Source organism: Phalacrocorax carbo, chromosome 6 (assembly GCF_963921805.1).
Source record: "Phalacrocorax carbo chromosome 6, bPhaCar2.1, whole genome shotgun sequence".
NCBI lineage: Eukaryota > Metazoa > Chordata > Aves > Suliformes > Phalacrocoracidae > Phalacrocorax > Phalacrocorax carbo.
In genome coordinates, this window is record NC_087518.1 from 14304326 (window position 1) to 14322862 (window position 18537).

At 64.9% G+C, this 18537-nt stretch overlaps 1 protein-coding gene across 1 annotated transcript in view; it reads right to left on the reverse strand.

Moving 5' to 3' along the window:
- Positions 1 to 18109, reverse strand: part of COL7A1 (collagen type VII alpha 1 chain) — a 30663-nt gene extending 12554 nt beyond the window's left edge. Inside the window, exons 1-72 of the mRNA XM_064455660.1 lie at positions 18034 to 18109; positions 16980 to 17070; positions 16691 to 16871; positions 16453 to 16612; positions 16262 to 16355; positions 16018 to 16176; positions 15652 to 15815; positions 15424 to 15553; positions 15209 to 15331; positions 14440 to 14589; positions 13605 to 13724; positions 13336 to 13482; positions 13023 to 13139; positions 12798 to 12947; positions 12464 to 12592; positions 12230 to 12376; positions 11943 to 12068; positions 11728 to 11871; positions 11520 to 11645; positions 11300 to 11446; positions 11093 to 11221; positions 10866 to 11012; positions 10567 to 10689; positions 10330 to 10476; positions 10112 to 10248; positions 9905 to 10031; positions 9682 to 9825; positions 9441 to 9601; positions 9294 to 9335; positions 9134 to 9160; positions 8977 to 9021; positions 8697 to 8789; positions 8351 to 8422; positions 8015 to 8050; positions 7886 to 7939; positions 7593 to 7661; positions 7388 to 7501; positions 7096 to 7122; positions 6896 to 6949; positions 6746 to 6808; positions 6557 to 6616; positions 6371 to 6406; positions 6199 to 6243; positions 5950 to 5985; positions 5784 to 5828; positions 5627 to 5662; positions 5520 to 5546; positions 5218 to 5418; positions 5118 to 5183; positions 4950 to 5009; positions 4748 to 4783; positions 4474 to 4554; positions 4294 to 4329; positions 4178 to 4222; positions 4008 to 4079; positions 3788 to 3832; positions 3638 to 3664; positions 3513 to 3554; positions 2794 to 2874; positions 2588 to 2623; positions 2452 to 2487; positions 2286 to 2366; positions 2046 to 2081; positions 1746 to 1817; positions 1497 to 1541; positions 1247 to 1282; positions 1077 to 1112; positions 862 to 966; positions 699 to 734; positions 533 to 568; positions 321 to 368; positions 165 to 200 (exon numbers count right to left, since the gene is read on the reverse strand). Coding sequence (XP_064311730.1) covers positions 165 to 200; positions 321 to 368; positions 533 to 568; positions 699 to 734; positions 862 to 966; positions 1077 to 1112; positions 1247 to 1282; positions 1497 to 1541; positions 1746 to 1817; positions 2046 to 2081; positions 2286 to 2366; positions 2452 to 2487; positions 2588 to 2623; positions 2794 to 2874; positions 3513 to 3554; positions 3638 to 3664; positions 3788 to 3832; positions 4008 to 4079; positions 4178 to 4222; positions 4294 to 4329; positions 4474 to 4554; positions 4748 to 4783; positions 4950 to 5009; positions 5118 to 5183; positions 5218 to 5418; positions 5520 to 5546; positions 5627 to 5662; positions 5784 to 5828; positions 5950 to 5985; positions 6199 to 6243; positions 6371 to 6406; positions 6557 to 6616; positions 6746 to 6808; positions 6896 to 6949; positions 7096 to 7122; positions 7388 to 7501; positions 7593 to 7661; positions 7886 to 7939; positions 8015 to 8050; positions 8351 to 8422; positions 8697 to 8789; positions 8977 to 9021; positions 9134 to 9160; positions 9294 to 9335; positions 9441 to 9601; positions 9682 to 9825; positions 9905 to 10031; positions 10112 to 10248; positions 10330 to 10476; positions 10567 to 10689; positions 10866 to 11012; positions 11093 to 11221; positions 11300 to 11446; positions 11520 to 11645; positions 11728 to 11871; positions 11943 to 12068; positions 12230 to 12376; positions 12464 to 12592; positions 12798 to 12947; positions 13023 to 13139; positions 13336 to 13482; positions 13605 to 13724; positions 14440 to 14589; positions 15209 to 15331; positions 15424 to 15553; positions 15652 to 15815; positions 16018 to 16176; positions 16262 to 16355; positions 16453 to 16612; positions 16691 to 16871; positions 16980 to 17061 — 6123 coding nt within the window. The 5' untranslated portion in view covers positions 17062 to 17070; positions 18034 to 18109. The remainder of the gene's footprint in view (positions 1 to 164; positions 201 to 320; positions 369 to 532; positions 569 to 698; positions 735 to 861; positions 967 to 1076; positions 1113 to 1246; positions 1283 to 1496; positions 1542 to 1745; positions 1818 to 2045; positions 2082 to 2285; positions 2367 to 2451; positions 2488 to 2587; positions 2624 to 2793; positions 2875 to 3512; positions 3555 to 3637; positions 3665 to 3787; positions 3833 to 4007; positions 4080 to 4177; positions 4223 to 4293; positions 4330 to 4473; positions 4555 to 4747; positions 4784 to 4949; positions 5010 to 5117; positions 5184 to 5217; positions 5419 to 5519; positions 5547 to 5626; positions 5663 to 5783; positions 5829 to 5949; positions 5986 to 6198; positions 6244 to 6370; positions 6407 to 6556; positions 6617 to 6745; positions 6809 to 6895; positions 6950 to 7095; positions 7123 to 7387; positions 7502 to 7592; positions 7662 to 7885; positions 7940 to 8014; positions 8051 to 8350; positions 8423 to 8696; positions 8790 to 8976; positions 9022 to 9133; positions 9161 to 9293; positions 9336 to 9440; positions 9602 to 9681; positions 9826 to 9904; positions 10032 to 10111; positions 10249 to 10329; positions 10477 to 10566; positions 10690 to 10865; positions 11013 to 11092; positions 11222 to 11299; positions 11447 to 11519; positions 11646 to 11727; positions 11872 to 11942; positions 12069 to 12229; positions 12377 to 12463; positions 12593 to 12797; positions 12948 to 13022; positions 13140 to 13335; positions 13483 to 13604; positions 13725 to 14439; positions 14590 to 15208; positions 15332 to 15423; positions 15554 to 15651; positions 15816 to 16017; positions 16177 to 16261; positions 16356 to 16452; positions 16613 to 16690; positions 16872 to 16979; positions 17071 to 18033) is intronic.
- Between the last annotated feature and the right edge of the window lie 428 nt (positions 18110 to 18537).

An 18537-nucleotide genomic window follows, 5' to 3' on the forward strand; every position in this document is an offset into this window, starting at 1 on the left:
AGGAAAGAGCCACCAGTTGGGGGGTCAGTGCAACCCAGCCACAGCAGCATCTCACAGCCCCGTCAACCTGTCCCAGGTTGCTTGGATCTCCCACCACCTCCTGTGTCCTTTGTGCTGCTGTGCAGCAGGAACAGCCCACAGCCCAACAGGCAGGGACTACGTACCTTGATGCCAAGCGCTTCCAGGCTACGTTCAATGTTCTGCAAAAAAAAGACAATGAAAACAAAGTGGGTGTTGGTTTGCTCCCTCCACAAGGGCTGTGGAGGGTCCTCTGTCCCCCAGGCCTGGTGTCGCAGCGCAGCAGGCTGGGTTGGACTCACCACTGCAGTCCCGGGGTCTCCGCGTGCTCCAGGTTTGCCAGGTTGCCCCTAGATTTGCAGAGGAAATGCAAAGATGAACAGAAGTGTGGTGGGTGAAATGAGTAGTGCTGATGCTGTCCTCAGTAGGTTTCAGAGTTAACACTGCTGTTGCTGCCTGGGCAGAGGCTGCAGTTGCCACCAGCCTAAGGTGCTTGCAGCTTGTCAGTACTCACCGGCTCTCCTCGCAGTCCAGGTTCCCCTGGGTCCCCCTGAAACACAGCAAAGTCATCAGATGGGGCAGAGCCAGGCTGCCCAGCCGCAACTCCTGTGCCAGGGTCCAGCCCTGCCAGTTCCACCAAGGATTCATGCCCTCTGGCACAGGGGCAGGAGCACACCTACCTTTGGTCCAGCCACCCCACGAAGGCCTGGTGAGCCCTAGAAGACAAAGAGGGGACGCAATGGCACCCAGCACCCACAGACATGGGGCAGTGCCCTGAGGGCGCTCATGGCAGCCCAGACTCCAGGGGCTGGAGGTGGCACCATGGGCTCGAGGACTACGCACCTGGCCAGGGGGGCCAACCTGCCCCGTGACACCAGGGAGGCCGGGGGGGCCGAGGGGGCCTGGCACACCTCTGTCCCCCTGCTCACCCTTGACACCATTGCGGCCCTGCCAAGACAGCAGCGTGACCCCCAGGACCTGGGTGCCCAGGTCTGTACCCAGTGGGTGCATGTACACACTACCCCCATTACCACACTCCTCTGCAGGGAGGTACTCACATCTCTGCCAGGGGGTCCCGTGTCTCCTTTGTCTCCCTAACCAGGAGGGAGAGGAGTTAGAGGGATGCTGCCCCAAAATGATGCTCCTGGACCCGAGCAGGGAGAAGCCACTGGGTGCGTGGTGACTGTGCAGAGAATGCACAGAGACCACCCGGGGCTTGGCTCCTTACCTTCCTCCCATCCTCTCCTGGTGTCCCATCTTCTCCCTGGGGACACAGGCTGCCAGTCAGTGCCCAGCTCAACCGCCCCAGCTACCCCTGGCATGGGCACCACACAGGACAGGGACAGGCACCAGGAGCACAGCTTAGAGTGCAGGGCCCCTTTGCTGCGTGCCCTCCTTGCCTTTATGTTGGACTGGGATCACTGGCCCTCAGGACACCCAGGTGAGCCCCAAAGCCAAGCCCCACTCCCCCTACTCACGTTCTTGCCACTGAGGCCAGGTTTGCCGTTGTCGCCGGGTTTGCCCTGGGAGGAAGCAAAGGCAGTAAGAGATCCCACCCAGAGCTTCTCCTGGCACTGGCAGCTGGGGGTCCCTGGGCCCCACCATGACCCCAGTGCACAGAGGGGAGCTGGGCATGGGGTGAGCCCCAGAAGATGGAGCCAGCCGGGATTGACTGCAGAGGGCATGGAGCAGGATGCATCCTAGGGCAGAGGGTGGCCAGTACTTACAGGGACACCAGGTGGTCCCAGAGGGCCCATGGGGCCAGGCGGTCCCTGCTCCCCACGCAGCCCGGGCAGCCCCTGTGGGGAAAGGAGACAGGGGAGCACAGGACAGCAGGGCACCTGCCTCCCCCAGCCACCTCCGGGAGGAGGGAGCATGGCTGGGACAGTGGCACCTTACCAGGGAGAGGGTATGGTCCCACTGTGCTGCCCCACACCAAGGAGCGCAGGACAGGATGTCAGTCCCTTACAAGCACGATGGCCCCAGTGGGAGCACAACCGAAACCCACTCTCCCCGAAGGTACTTACATCCCGGCCGGGGTCCCCCTGCTTCCCTGGGTCTCCCTGCAGACAAGGAAGAGGTGAGGGCAGGGACATCCCCCGCCCTGCCACAGGCCTCCCATGAGCATCCCCAGCCTGGAGCAGAGGGTGTCTGGGGAGGTGGCTCCTCCTGCCCCATAGCCCCACCATCTGGCAGCCCTCACCCATGATGCCCAGGGGCAGCCATGACCCCCACCCTGGACCATGCTCACCCTGGACCATGCTCACCCGCAGCCCGGCAGGGCCCGGGGGCCCGGGTTTGCCTTCCAGCCCATTGCGGCCATCCAGCCCTGGTGCGCCACGGTCCCCCTGTAAGAGAGCAGGGCAGGAGGATTGAAGCTGTGAGGCAGGATAGGGGTGCTGTGGGGCAGCCTGCAGCCCGCAGCCCCCTCACCTTCTCTCCTGGCAGGCCTCTGTCCCCAGGGTCACCCTGTGGGGTGGGAAGAGGAGTGAGCATTGTCACCCCTGAATGGGAGCCAAGCAGGGCATGGACCCCACACTCAGCCCCTTGTGGGGAAGAGGGCACTCACCCGTGCACCAGGGGGGCCACGGGGGCCCTCCGCACCCTGCAATAGAGACACATGTTCAGCAGTGGGGCATGGGGGAAAGGAGGGGGTTCTGGGTGCTCACCCGCTAGCCCCTGCACACCAGGACCCTCAGTTCTCCTACAGAACGTTGCCCATCTTGCTAGGTGCTTCTGTCCTGCTGCCTCCCACACCAGAGACCCAGCACCTACCCTCTCTCCGGGCAGGCCTGGGGAGCCGATGTCGCCCCGGGCACCCTTTGCGCCATCCTCGCCGGGGTCTCCGGGGTCCCCCTGAGAGGGAAGGGCACCACAGTTAGAGGGTACTGCTCTGCTGCCAGCACAAACACCTGTGCTGAGTATGTGCCAGATCCCGTGTTGAGCATCTCTGCTTAAGCTCCGTGGTTTAAGGGTGGTATAATAGCAAAGGTCTGAAAACATGGGCACGGGCTGAAAAAAGCCAGCCAAGCCGGAGGGGGAAGGTACTGGCCATGGCCAAGGACCAAGGCACCCTCCAGCACCCTGCAGAGCACAGCCCACAGGCAAAACTGCCCCAAGACTGAGCTGGCTTGTAAAAGCAGAGCACTTGGAACACAGGGTACTGCTGTGGGATCTGTGTGGGGGTGGAGAGCCACAAGCACACCAGCTCCTTTGAGGATCTCAGCTCTACAGGGGCGTTTTGCCCCATCATCCTCCTCCCAGCACCACGCAGGAGCATAAGCCCACATGCCTCTGGATTGCATGTGCCCCCTGATGCCCTGTGGCCCTGCATCTCATGCATCTCAGCCACAGTGCACATCAGCTCTACATAGAGGGGGCTGTTTTGGGCAGGGAGGGCTTGGTGCACCAGGACCCCAGCACACAGCCAGAGCCAGGTGGGGAAGGAGCTTGGGGCACCCTGCCATCCGCATCCCAGGGGACCCACTCAATACCTTCTCGCCCTTCTCCACCACTCCGCTGAGCCCCACATCAACCTGTGGGGCAGAGAGGGGCCATTAGAGAGCATGGGGCTGGGCTCTGGCCCATGGACAGGGAAAGGGGTGGGGGCAGAGCTTACAGTTCGTCCTGGGGGTCCAGGAAGCCCCTGAAAGAAGAGCATGGGAAGCAGGTTAAAGGGAGCTGGCCTGGCCCCAGGGAGAACAGCACTGGCTCCGGGGTGGGAGCCAGGTGGGTGGCCTCATGTGCCCCCCACACCAGTGTCACTCACCGGCTCCCCACGGTCACCCTTGCTCCCTGGTGCTCCAGGGCTGCCCTGTGGGAGAGAGAGATGGGGCGAGGGGATGAGGGGATGAGGGGATGGGGGACCAGGGGGTGGTTGGTCCCCTAGGGTGGAGGGTACCCATGGGGTAGGGGTGGGTGCAGGACAGTGGGGTTCGTGGGGCAGTGGGTACCCACGGGGTGGTGGGTGCACATGAACTGGTACTCACGTTCCTGCCTTCAGGACCCGGGTCCCCTGAGTCACCCTTCTCCCCGGGGGGGCCGCGGTAGCCGGGAAGGCCCTGGGTGGGGGCAGAGGGAGGATGTGCATTAATGGGAGCCACCCTGAGGCTGCTGGGCATCTTGCCCACCCTGGGGTGCCTGCCAGCCCTGCACTTACCCGGGGGCCCCTGTCTCCGGGTTTGCCAGGCAGACCTGCTTCGCCCTGTGGGGAGAGGCAGGGTGAGTGGGGATTAGTGGGGAGGGGGACAGTGGTCCCATGGGGTCCTCACTTACCGGGGTACCTTCATCACCCTTCTCTCCACGCTCTCCCTGCAGCACAGGCCAGCGGGCACCAGCCAGGGGGAAAAAAGCACAAGTCACTGGTGGCTCTGTGCTCCCTGCTGGCTCCCCACATCCTCGGGGCGCCAGTGCCCCATGGCCCCCAGGCCTGCCGCCCGCCTCACCCCACGCTACCTCCTTGCCACGCAGCCCAGTTTGCCCCGGTGTGCCTGGTCGGCCTGGCTCACCCTTCTCCCCTGGCTCCCCCAGGTCGCCCTAGGCAGGGTGTAAGGGGGAATGGGTCAGGGAAGCATAGGGGGTGCAGGGGGCTGCCAGGGAGAGAAGGGGCTCAGCACAGCACCCTCCACTCCCCAGAGGGGCATTGTGGCGTGGCATACAGGACAGCCCCTCCAGAGCCCGACGGATGAACACATATATGGAGGGGTGATGCCTCCTGCAGTGACAATACCTTTGGGCCACTCCTGCCTGTGAGGCCAACGGTACCCTGATTGTTGGAGAGGGAGAGCGTGTGTCACCAGGTACCAGGGTGGCCCCGTGCTAGGGGAGGGACCAGGGCCACGAGCCCATGCCAGGGGATGGACCAAGGCCATGAGCTGGTACCCCAGCTCGAAGCCCCGCCAGCTCCAGCCCCAGGGCACACCCAGACTCACCCGCTCGCCTTGATCACCTTTGGGGCCAGCTGGCCCCGGGATGCTCAGGCCAGGGGCACCCTATATATGAAGGAATGCAGCTTGGAGCAATAGCACAGGTGCTGTGAGCCTAGGGGGGCTGTGCCATGCCCCCTGTGCTCCCCACCCCCATCTCCAGGAGATACTCACTCGGGCACCTTTATCTCCTGCATCACCCTTGGGGCCAGGAGGTCCTTCTGGTCCTGGGAAGCCTCTGTCACCCTGAAGCAGACAAAATCAGCCACCCCAAACCACCCTCCTTCCCTCCACTGCAGCTGGGGAGAGCCAGGTCTGGGCACCACCATGGGCATCCCCTCAGGTTGACACCCAGCTGTGTTGTCCCCCCCTCCCCTGCCCTTGGCCATGCCCCAGGTGGTGCCAGCATGGGGCTGGAGAGGCATGGCCGGGGCAGGGTTACCTTCTCTCCTGCAACACTGGCCACACTGGGAGCCTGGGGGAGAAGCAGAGGGGACCATGTTGGGCACTGCCCCATGGCTCCTTGTCCCGGGGCTGCAGCAGCCAGAGGCAGACCTGCTGGGCAGCATCACTTACCGGCTTGCCAGGTGGTCCCGGATCACCCTGCAGAGAGATGGGTGTCATTGCTGGCCCTTTCCCCAGCAGGACCCTGCCATCCTGCTGGGTCCCCACTTTGCCCTCACCTTCTCCCCTCGGGGGCCAGCCAGTCCAGGAGCTCCCTGTGGTGAGAGAAGAGACCTCAGGGGGCTAGCAGAGCCTGCGCACATGCTCTGCAGGCATGGTAGCCCCCGACTCCCAGGATGCCAGGTCCACAGCACTGCAGCCGCTGCCCCAGCTCACCTCTCTGCCTGAAGGCCCTGGTCGCCCCGGGGGTCCAACCTCACCCTGGAGGAGGGAAGGAAGAGGAAGGTGTCAAGGGCATCCTCCCACCCCATGCCAGGGTGGCTGCTCCGGGGCAGGGGCAGGCATCGCCCTGACATGGCCACAGCCACCCCAGCCTACCTACCTTCTCGCCCTCAGGGCCTGGCACACCACGGTCTCCCTGCAGAGTGAAGCAGAGGAAAGTTTCAGGGAGCCTTCCCTCCATCCATGCCACACTGCCCCTGCCCCACATGCTGCCCCAGAGCCCTTTGGGGCCTGGCCCTGAATCCCATACGAGAGCACTGGACTGACAGAAAACCCAGGGCACAGCCACCACGGGGCCACAGGGACACCAGCTGCCAAACGGCATGGTCCCACTCCAGCACCACCTCACCTTCTCGCCCGTCTCTCCCAGCTCGCCCGGTGCCCCACGGTCTCCCTGGTGCAGGAGGAAGACGAAGTCAGGACCCATGGGGGATGGCACGGGTCCTGGCACAGCACCCAGACCCCTTTTGTCCCCACCAAAGGAAAGGCAAGAGCATCCCTTCGTTCCCCACACCACTCACCTTCCTGCCCTGTTCCCCTGGCGGTCCCCGAGGGCCCTGCAAAGGAGCATAGAGAAGATGTCACCTCCAGCATGACAGGGCAAATACCCAGGCTGGCCAGAGCAGGAGTCCTCTGGGGTGCCCTCAGGGCTTGGCTCACCAGCGAGGCCAGCTCCTGCCCACCTTACCTTCTCTTGGCAAACTCACCCGGTCTCCTGGGTCCCCAGGGCGGCCAGGTGGCCCTGGGAAACCTTCTTTGCCATCACCCTGGGGATTAGGAAAGGTGACAGCCATGCCCATGAGATGGGGATGCCCATGAGGGGGGGGATGAGCATCCCCACTAGAAAGTGGTACGGGGTCTGACCCCAGCACAGAGCATCCCCACTGCCCTTTTACCTTCTCTCCTTTCAGGCCGGGGGGCCCAGCAGGTCCCCGGGGCCCAGGGTCCCCAGGCAGGCCCTGCAAGAGAGCACAGCTCAGCCCTGGGGACACACAGTTGTCATGGCCCCACTCCCCTCTGTCACCCCTGCTGGCCTGGGGACTTACCGGGGGGCCGGGCTCCCCTCGAGGTGCTGCCCCATCCACAAGTCCAGGGGGGCCCTGCAGAGACAGGGGTCAGCTCCTGCTTGACAGCCCTAGAGGGCCTGGTCCTTCCCAGCACCCTAGGTGGGCTGCAATGCCCTCAGGCACCCACAGGACCTCTGTCAAGGAGGGTAGAGGAGCCAGGGAAACGTGGAGCCACTCACCCTCTCCCCTCGGTCACCCTTCTCCCCCTGCAAGGGCAGAAAAAAGCAGGTAAGGGCAGGTCTGGACTCTTCCCATGCACCCTCGAATGGAGAGGGGGAACATGCTGGACAGAGCCCATCATCAGTGGTACCAGGGCACATGCAACTCATGCATGTGTATGTGCAGGTGGCACAGCCCATGAGTGGGCAGGAGCATTGCACAAAGGAGCAGCTTCAAGCTGCTAGCTGTCCCTCTGTCCATCTGTCCACACATCCACGCAGCTGTCCCCATGTGGCACCAGGGGGCATGTACCTTCACAAACTCTCCCGGAGGTCCCGGTGGCCCCACGGGTCCAAGTGGACCAGGGGGGCCTGGATCACCAAATGGTCCCTGTGGGCCAGGGCTCCCAGGTGGGCCAGAGCTGCCCTGGAGGACAGAGATGCTCCATTAGCTGGGGCTGCAGCACAGGCTGGGGGTGCTGGTATACCCCGCCCAGCATTGCCACCCCCATACCTACCGGCATGCCTGGCTCCCCTTTCTGGCCTGGAAGCCCCTGTCTTCCATCCAGGCTCACCCTGGGCTCTCCCTGAACAAGGGCAGGGAGGAAAAAAAATTCAGTGTCCCCATGTGCCCAGTTGTGTCCCCCAGTGCAGGATGGGGTCCACAGTGTCACCCTGAGGCTAGGGGCCTGGCAGGGAGAGAGGGAGACCCTGGGGTCACCCAGACACTGAGTGCCAGGAGGTGCCAGGGGAAAAATGTCCCTACTGGTCCCCAAGGACCCCACAGGGCAGCCCTATGCCCATCACCTACCGGCTCGCCTTTCTCCCCCTTCGGGCCAGAAAGTCCCATCAGCCCCCGTGGTCCCTGGGAACAAAAGGTAAGAGTGAGGGGTGGGGGTGGGGAGGGAGCAGGGCTTGAGAGGGATGGGGCCATACTCACGGGATCCCCTCGGGGGCCAGGGATGCCCTGGATGCCCTAGAAAACAAGAACTCAGAAGGTGAATGTGCGTCCCTGCCATCCAGAGGAGTGGGGATAGGATGGGATGGCATGGGGCAGGATGGCATGGAATAGGGGCTCCAGCCAAGGCAGGGATGGATAGTCCCTGCCCAGTACACTCAGCCTGGGACACAGACACTGCAGACAGCAGCAACCCTGCCAGCTATGGAGACCCCTTGGCACAGGGAAAGGGTGGGCAGAGTCTGGCTCAGGGAGGAGGCAGGGCAATGGGAAGAGCCCACGATGCACCAGCAAACCCAGGGGGACACCCCCACTCACCGGTTGGCCAGGGGATCCGGGGTTCCCCGGGCGGCCGGGGCTTCCTGGTGTCCCATCAGCTCCAGGGAATCCCTGCAGGAGAGAGGAGCATCACACCAGTGCCCTGTGCAGCGCTGGTCCTGGCACTGGGTCCCCAGGACAGCCCTATGGCAGAGCCAGGCCTCAGGGTGCCTTTCCCCTGCATGCCAAGTTGGGGTGCGAGGCAGCAGCGTAGGGCTGGACCAGGGCTCCCCAAGGAGATGCCCTCTCCTGTCTGGCTGAGGAGGAGGAGGAGGGACAAGGGGCAGAAAGAGACCCCTGCACGGCTGGGTCCCAGCGCCTGGGTGAGGGAACTGGAGGTACTCACCCTGTCGCCCTTCTTGCCTGGCCGCTCAACGCTCTCTCCTGGCAGACCCGGTAGCCCTGCAGGTCCCGGTGGGCCAGGCGGCCCATGGCGGCCCTGGAGGGACAGCGGAGAGGATGGGCTGGGTGGCAGGTGGTGGCCAAGGCATGTTCCCTTCTCTGTCCCTGCAGTCAGGGCTGGACAGGTTCCTGCCCTAGCACCCACCACTGGCAGGACAAGGGGACCATACCGCTGCCCCCTACCAGGGAGCTGCCCCCAACTCCCCACCTCAGCGGGACATTACCGGCTCACCAGGGGGGCCCGGCTGCCCCATGCGTCCTTGTGGTCCCTGCGGAGACAAAGCCAGTGCTAACCATCCCCTGTGGGCTAGCATCAGTGCAATTTGGAGAGGTACATCCCCCACAGAGCCACCAGCAGTGGGGGAACACCAAAACACTCACTGCCTCGCCACGGTCCCCCTTCTCGCCCTACAAAGGGACAGAGGGAACAGGTTAGGGGCTGTATCCCCATGCTCAGCTCTCCCCTGTACTGCTGCCATCAGCAAGCTCAGGCGTCCTTGAGCCCCGGGGACAGGACAGGGCATGGCACAGGGATGCTCACCCTAGGGCACTGCATGGTGCAGGGCTTCGGCTCCATCTCCGGCTGGCAAAACAAGGGAAGCCCGTGTGAACCCAGGGGTAAGAGAAGCCTCCGGCCCCCATGGGGCTGCTCCCACTCCGCACTCCTTAGGACACCCTGGCCCCTTACCCTGGTGGAGATGATTGTGCAGAGGTCATCGGTGAGCTCCCCCTCTAGCTCTGCCAGGTCGCTGCCACTGCTGTAGATGTACCGCGGGTCCTCGCTGGTGACCACGCGCCGGAGCTGCTCCCGGTCCGCCCCCTCCAAGCCCACTGCCAGGACCTGGACCCCTGAGCCAAGAGCACCCTCAGTGACCTGCAGGATGCGGCCCCCACCCCACGCACCCCTCTGGGACCCGATCTATCCTCACCCCCAGCTTTAATGTCCCTGGCTGCAGCGATGGCATCATCCCCGGAGGGGCCGTCAGCCAGGACCACCAGCACCGCTGGCACACTGGGCCGGCGCCCTGCACCGGGGCTCAGCAGATAAGTCCTGGCAAAGGTGATGGCTGCCCCTGGGGAGGAAGAAGGAGGAGGGGGACAGTCAGTGGGGTCCTACTGGCTGCTGCCCGAGCTCCCAGCACAGCCCCTCACCAATGGCATTGCCGCTGGGCTCCTCGTAGCGCATGGTGCGGATCTGCTCCAGCACGACAGGCAGGTCACTGGAGCGGTTGAGGAGCAGCCAGGGCAAGCTGCGGTAGCTGTACGTGGCCAGAGCCACCTGCAAGAGTGCAGGGGAGTAGTGGGCACTGCTGCCTGCCCACACCCCACAGACCCCTCACCAATGCAGCAGCCCTGTACCTGGGTGCCCTCGGGGCCTAGGCGCCCCAGGGCGGACACAGTGTTGGAAAGGAGGGTGCGGACAGCATCAGCGCTGGAAGAGCTGTCACGGGTGCCATGCACAAGGAAGACGATGTCACCACGGGCATTCCTGCAGACTGCAAGTACAGGGAATAGGTGAAGCTGCTAGCAGAGAGGTGACAAGCCCAGCCCAGCCCCTCAGCACAGCCCTGCCATACCGGTGCGCTCGCTGACAGAGGTCTCGGTGCCTGGTGTGCTCCCCAGGAGCGGGCGGAGTGTGAAGGTGTAGCGCTGGCCCAGGCGCAGCCCAGAGACCTGCTGGGAGCTGGCAGTGCCGGGCAGTGTCCGCCCCGGCTGCCCCCCAGCTGCCGCCCAGGGGACAGAGTCAGGAGGGCCAGCCAGCCCCCACAAGGATGCTGCCCCCCACCCCAGGGCCGCCTGCCCGCTTGCCTCACCTGTGGGGGGGGTCCAGGAGAGGACGTAGCTGGAAGCACCAGGGACAGGGGTCCAGGCGAGCATCACGGAGTCTCTCCGCACCTCCGTCACCCGCAGGCTGGTAACGTGGGCCGAGGCAGCTGCTGAGAAGAAGGAAAGGGTGTCCCAGCCCCATGGGGTAGCCCCCACCCCACTCCTGGCCCCCCACCCATCATCCTCCCCCATCCCAAAGCTGGACAGCCCCATCCCTGGACACCCCTCAGGGCTCCATTGCCACACTGGGGGTCCAATGCCCCCTTGGCCCCACACAGCCCCTTACCAGTGACAGCAGTGATGGTGGCTGGCTCACTCTCTTGACCACCAGCCAGGCTGGTGATGCTGATGTGGTAGCGCTGGCCTGGCTCCAGTCCCCCCAGGTCGTAGGAGCTGGTGGTGGCTGGGAGCTGCCGGCTGTGCTGGGGCCCCCCTGCCCAATGGGAGGGAAGGGTGAGGGGATGGGGTACAGGGGCTGGTGGGGATGCAGGGGTGCTGGCCAGCCACACTCACCCTCAGCCAGGCGCCAGACCAGACGGTACCCAGCACTGCTGGCCACTGGCACCCAGGCCAGGAGCAGGCGGTGCTCTGAAGCCTCCGTCACCTGGAAGGTGCTGACAGGGGGCACTGGGGCTGCCTCCGCTGTTGGGTAGAGAGGCAGCCATTAGGGGCAGGGGTGCCCGGTTCTGCCCTGGCACTGCCCCCCTCCCCAGCACTCACGGGTGGTGACGATGACAGAAACGGGGTTGCCCTCCCGGTTACCGATGAGTGCCGTCACCTTCACAGTGTAGGAGACACCACCCTCCAGGTCAGGGATGTCAAAGGAGCTGGTGTGTCCAGGAACCCGCTGGCTGCTCTCTGAGCCTCCTGCCAAGGACCACGGCATCAGTCCCCCACCCCGCCACTCTCACCGCCCATCCCTGTCCCTGTCCCACAGTACCATCCCTGCGGCTCCACACCACGCGGTAGGCAGTGGCTCCCGGCACGCCAACCCAGGTGACACGGGCGACGTTGCTCCTGGATGCCTGCACCTCCAGCTGTGATACCGTCCCCACCTGCTCAGGTGCTGTGACACCAAGACAGCTAATATCACCTGGGCCCAGGGCAAGCGGCACCAGCTGGTGCAGACAGGCAGGGGGACACCTCACCTATCCGCCCCGTGGCGGTGATGGGGCTGCCTTCACGGCCATCCACAACAGCTGAGACACCAACAGTGTAGATGATGCCGGCACGCAGCCCCTCGATGGTGAAGGTGGTGGGGTCAGCAGGGAGGAAGCGGGATTGCTCCAGACCTAGGAGAAACAGTTGGGCTGGGAAGGGCTCTGGCACCACTGCCACAGCACCCTGCGGTCCCCACACTCACCATCAGTGCCTCGCCAGGTCAGCAGGTAGCTCCCAGCGCCTGGCAGCCCTCGCCAGGTGACGCGCAGCTGGCCGGGGCCGGCCTCCGTCACCCGCAGCTCCGAGATGCTGCCCACCGCCGGGTACTCTGCACCGCCCACAGCACCGCAGTGTCACCTCGGGGTGCCCAGAGGGGCCCCGTGGCTGCCCAGGTGCCCTGAAGGCTTGCAGGGGGATAGAGGACCAACACATGCTGGTGGGGGAACACAGCACCGGGATTCCCAGTGCCAAACCCTGGTGCGTACTTACTGAGGCGGACAGTGAGTGTGGTGGTGCTGCCCTCCCGGCTGCCCACCAGCGCCGAGACACGCACCAGGTAGGCAATGCCCTCCTGGAGGTCACCCAGCTCCAGCTCCGTCTGGCTGCCTGAGACACGCCTTGTCCTCTCTGTGCCATCTGCCAGGAGTGAGATAGCCACAGAACCTCAGTGCTGGCTGGCCAGGGTCCCCTGGGTACCACCTGTGCGCCTGCCTGCAGACTCACCCTGGTTATTGCGCACTACCACTTTGTACTCGGTGGCACCGGGGATGCCGGTCCAGGCCAGCCGCACCCGCCTGCCCGCCTCTTCAATGAGCCGCAGGTCTGACACGGCACCCACGGGCGCCTCCACACCTGCAAGGGGACATGGTGGGGAATGGCTGGAGCCATGCAGCCCAGACAGTATGGCCTCCATCCTAACCCTGGGTTGTGACCAGAGAGCTGGGGGTCTCAAGGCCAAGGGGGTCCCCAGTCTGAGCAATGCCATGCAGGATGTCCCTCCATCCCAATGGCTTGGGAAGGTGGGGGACAATCCAGGGGACCCATGGTGGTCACTCACCTGTCTGGAAGGTGGTGACAGGGGTGGCCACCTCCCCGCCGTCATAGAGTGTGTAGAGGGTGATGCGGTACACAGTGCCTGGGTGCAGCCCTGTCAGCTGGTAGGTATTGGTGCTGCTGGGGAGTGACACTGTCCTAGGGGGCTCCGGTCCTGCAGGGAGGGGAGGGTCACTGCTGGCTGCTGGCACAGGAGGTCTGTGGAGGGGACCAGGTGCCCCAAGCCCACCTGTGGCTCTCTTCCACTCCAGACGATAGCCACGGGCATCATGGGCACCAGTCCAAAGCACCTGGATGGATGTGGGGCCCAGGATGTTGGTCCGCAGTGTCTGCTCTGCACCTGCCTCTGCAAAAGGGACCACATGGGCCAGGCTACCCCGTGCCACTCTGCTGCCAGACACCTACCCCAGCGTGTCCCTGGCCCCTTCACACAGCAGGGTAGAGAGCATCACCATGGTGTGGGGCCCCATCACATAGCAATGGCACTGGGGGTAGAGCCAGAGACCAGCGTCAGGATGTCACCACCTGTACCCACCACCTACCCATCCTCTGCCGCACGGTGGCTGTGGGACCCTCCAACTGCCCGAAGAGCGGGGCCACTGTCACCACGTAGTCAGTGTTGGGCTGCAGCCCCCGCAGCGCATGGGATGTCCTCCCAGCATCCAGGTCCACCCTGTGCCTGTCCTGCCCTGCAAGAGCCGGCACAGCAGTCCCTTGGGGAATCCGGGCAGTGGCTGCCACCAGCCCCATCCTGTCCCTCCTCCCTGGGGCCACCAGCAGAAGGGGAACAAGCTCTGGGATGGACATCTACCTGTGAGGGTTGCCCAGGAGAGCCGGTAGCCAGTGGCACCGCCGACGGGCTGCCAGGCCAGCAGCATGCTCTGCGCCGAGACATTGTGGACAGCCAAGTGCTGCACGCCTGCTGGGCGCCCTGTGGGCAAGAGGTGCCCGTCACATCCCCCATGCGAGGGTGGGGCAGGGGGCAGCAGGAAGCACCTTCACCTGCAAACCCTCCTGCTCTGCAGGGGGGGGAAGCCCCCTTGCCCTTGCTCATGGATGCCAAATCCCACTGGGGTCACTGAGTGCAGCCTGCACCCGGGCGGCTCCTTCAAAGCACCCCAGCTCCAGCGAACTGGAGCTCAAACACCTTCCTCTTAATGCCTTAAATACTTTCTGCAGGTTAAGGCTGCCTGGGGCAGCTGAAGGAATCGGTTTGCCAAAATTTGAGGTTTGTAAAGGTGTTGCCCCAGGGCCTCACCCCCACTCTTGCCCAATGATGCTTTCCACCACCCTCACAGAAACCATGCTTTCCTCCCAAACAGAGTGGTGCTTGAATTTATAAAAAAAGCCCTGAATTTTTTCAGTTGAAGTTTTTACGTCACATGGGGAAAGCTCCAGTGGAAACACTCCCGTATGGCTACAAAGGAGCTGGGAGAGCACACAGTTCTGCATCCCCTCCAGGAGCCCCTTTTGGGGCTCAGAGAATCACCTTGCAGTCATGCTTGCCCACATCCCCATCCTGGCCCCCCAGGAAGCAATGGGCCAGGCAGCCACATCCCCATGGGGCATGGTGACTGGAGGGGCATCCCTGTGCTAGGAACTCATCCTTGTCCCTAGCTGAGCCCAGGGCCGGGTGCAGTGCTTACGTGTCCGGGCAGTGAGGGTGATGGGGATGGCAGGCTGCTGCACGTAGTGGGGTCGGAGCATCACCACATACTCAGTGTCAGGGCGTAGGTTGCTCAGCGTGGCTGACTCTGCACTGGCCCCCAGGGTCTTCTCCTCCCCCTGTGCTGCTCCTAGGGGGGAGGTGGAGGAGTAAGGGTGGGCATGGGGCACGCCATGCACCAGGCCCAGCAGGGAAGGGGTGCCCACAAGCCGGCTCCCTGCCCTGGGGATGCCAGGCAGTGCCAGGCGTGGGGAGTACCGGGAGAGGCTGGGACGGTGGCCAGGGCAGGGGCACCCCCCAGAGCACCCGGGGCCAGGGAGGGGCTGCCAGGTGCGCAGCTCCTGCCCAGAGCATGGCTGGGATGGGGGTCTACCACTTGCCCCCATGCACAGCCACCATGGGGGCACACACATGCCTGCCCTCCCAGCCCCAGGCTGGGGCACACACCGGGCCACTGGCCATTGTGCACACCCAAGCACAGACCCCAAGCCCTGCGCACCGAAGCATCTGGCTGTAGGAACACACATGCTGCCTCCACATCTTTGCATGTATATGTGCCCCACAGCCCGCAAACAAGCACTGGCCGCTGCGGTGAAGGCAGGCATGCACACAGCTGTGGTGCTCTAGGCATGCACCCCATGCCTGCACCCTGCCTTGCAACCCCTTGCCATTCCCTGCCTGGCCCAGGGGGCTGCATAAAGGGAGGACATACAGACAGCACCGCTGCCTCAGAGGGACCATCCCCTCACCTTGCACAGTGTAGCTGAGGCTGTAGCCCTGGGGAGGCTCAGGGCCAGGCTGCCAGGCCAGACGTAGAAAGGTTGGTCCAGTCTCCACTACGCGGAAATCCAGCACAGAGCTGGCACGGCTCTCTGGGGGCACACGGGGACACAGATGAGCCCCCAGCTCCATGTGCCACGAGTACCCAGCACCTGACCACGTCCCCATGGGCATGGACACTCACGGGTGCGTGCTCGGCCAGACACCGACTTGCCAATGTTGTTGGCATACTGAGCGATGACAGTGACCAGGTACTCCGTCCCCATGCGCAGCCCCCGCAGCACAGTGCTCATCTCCCGTGGCCCTAGGCTCACCTGGGCAGTGACAGTGTCACCCCCTTGCCTTCCCCAGGCCACGCAGGGGGCCGCCAGGGACCCCCGGGGACTCCAGGTAGGGAGGTGGGAGCACTGACCTCCTGCCTTTCTGCCACAATTGGCTGCCCCAGCCCAGTCAGTGGCACACGCTGCACCCGGTAGCCAGTCACAGGGCCACTGGCTGCTGTCCAGCGGATCCGCAGCTGGTCAAGGCCCTGCTCCAGGATCTCCAGGTTGGAGGGGCCGGTATGGCTGAGCTCATCTGTGGGGGAACACAGGGGCCATTGGCTCCAGTGTGAGTGGGGTGGCAGGGAGAGTTTGCCAGGACAGCACAGCCATGAGCCCAGCAGGATGAGATGACCAGGAGGGCATTTTGGGGAGGATGGGTGCTAAGGGTGAGTGCATCCTGGTACCCAGCACCACTGGCACCCATTGCCCGCAGGGAGGTGGGTGGGGTCCCATACCCAGCGGGCGGAGGGTGCCCCCAACACTCGTGCACACCCTGCGTGTCATCAGTGGCACCAGCGTCCCCAGCAGCTTGAAGTCTCCAACATAGAAGAAGAAGGCATCAGTGGGCATTGAGGCCACACGGATCAGCTCCTTGCGGTCAGCGTTCTTGATCCCTGACAGGAATGGAAATGATGGGTGAGGGCAGGGACCCTGAATCTGGCAGGAGACCCCCTCACCCGGTGCCAAAGCCTCACTCACCCACAGCAAAGACCTTGATGCCCTGGCTCTTCAGTTTTGATGCCGGCCCCTCAGCATCATCCTGGGACTTGCCATCTGTGATGAGGATGCAGATCTGTGGGGCCAGGCAAGAGCTGTGAGACCCAACCCAAGGCCCATGGACCCACTGCATCCCGCCCTGGGTGACCCCAGGGCCACCGCCCTGCTCTTACCTGGGGGACCCCAGGCCGGAGCTGCGTGGGACCAAAGAAGTTGTCAGCAACGTAACGGAAGCCGGCACCAGTCCGTGTGTTGCCACCCTTGTAGCTCATCTGCTGGATGGCCCTCCGGACACTTGTGCCATCGGTGTGCTGGGAGAAGGGGAACTCCACCCTGGGGGGCAGAGAGGGATGTGTTACCTCCCAGCCCTGCTGCCCCATCACCCCACATGCCCCCTTCCCCAGGGCTCACCGCGGCTCATCGCTGTACTGCGCCACGGCGAAGCGCACCGCCTTCTTGCCCACCACCTGCACGAAGGGCCCTACCAGGTCATCCATGAAGGTGCGGACAGCACGGAAATTGTTCCTGCCGATGCTGGAGGAGCCGTCCACCAGGAAGGCGATGTCAGCCTCCAGCACGTCCTCGCACACAGCTGCGGGGCAGTGACAGTGCTCAGGGCATGGACCAGCACCACAGCATGGTGCTGCTGGGCACCTCTTGCTCCCCCCACCACCGCATGCGTCTGGTGCTCAGCTCCCACCTTGGCTCCTCTTCTGCGCCGTGGCAGCCAGGGGGCCCAGAAACACAGGGAGCATGGTGAGGAGCAGGAGCCAACCGCTCATCGTAGGAGCCTGCAGAAGAGGATGCTGCCACCACTGTCCCACGCCTCTGGGGACAGTAGTGACAGAGCAGCAGGGAGGTTCCGGTACCATGCCATGCAAGGACGCGTGGCAGCCTCGGAAGGGCATGGTGCCAGTACGGCCCTGTGGACCACAGCTGGCACCCCACGGCGCAGGGGAGAGCCCCCACTTTGGGCCCGGGCAGTGAGGCAGCAGGGCTGTGCCCGGCCACGTTAGCACAGGTCCCCCGCGCCAGAAGAGTGACCGGCAGCACCCAGCGCCCACACAGCGCACCGGGTCTGCCGGCTCCCCGAGAAGTGCCGGGTGGGCAGCGGCTGGCCTGTGCCCGGCCCAGGTGGGAGCGGTACCGGGCCTGGGAGGCCACGGTCATATGCTCGCCCAACGCCGGGCAGCACCTGGCTCCACTCAGCCTGGCCGGGCCTGGTCCACGGCGCCGCTGGCTGCCCCGGGGAGCCGTGCCCCCGCCGGCGGGAGGCTGCCAGCCCCGGCTGCGGGGTGTGCGCGGGCTCTGCCTCCACAAGCCCTACCCGCTGCCTGCCTGCCTGCCTGCTCCGCGCCTCGGCACCGGCAGCAGCTCACCCCGGCTGCTCCTGCCCACCGCTCCCCCCGCCAGCAGGGGCTCTCCGCCGTCCCGGGAAGGGCTCCTCTGCGGCAGCTGGGAGCCAGGAGGGGCAAGACCTGGCCGCGAGCACCCACACTCCGCCGCTTCCCACGCACATGGCTGCGGGGGTACCCGGCCTGACACCGCTGTGATGGCCACGCCGGGTCTCAGCCCAAGCACCGCCCGGCTCGGCTGAACCCAGGAGGTGCGAGCCCGGCGGCCGCCCGGCGCGGGTGGGCGGACGAGCGCCCAAGGGTACTCGCGTGGGAATCTCAGTCCTGCCCCGCGGCGCCCCCCGCCTGCAGCAGGACCCCCGCCATAGCCCTCCCGGCCGCATTCACTCACTCACTCACCCACCGCCCCCCGCGGGGCCGCTCCGTGCCGTGCCGTGCCGCTCGGTGCCGAGCCGTGCCTAGCCGAGCCGGGCGCGGGCGGTGCCGGCGCGGAGCGGCCCCCAGCGCTCCCGCCCCTTTATTGAGGGCGGCCCGGAGCGCGGTGCTGGGGCGGGCTGGGGGGGTGGGGGTGCGGGAGCGCCGCGGCCCCCGCCCAGCCCGGCCCCCCAAAATGGGCTTTTCCCACCCGCTCCCCAGGGAGGAAAACGACTTTTCAGCTGCTCCCCCAAAAAGTGCCACACCTGTCCCCCCCCGCCGGTTGCACCCCGAGCAGGGGCTGGAGGCCCCGGGATGGGGGTGAAGCAGGAGTGGGTTGGACCACCGGGAAGAGTTTCAGCCAGGCTTGCCATGGAGACCTCGGTGCAGGGCTGAGCAGGCCTGGTGAGGCTCAAGACAGGTTTCCCTCCAGCATCTCTATCCTCTACGTCCCAAGAACGTGGTGAGCGGCTCTGGGACCTGCCAGAC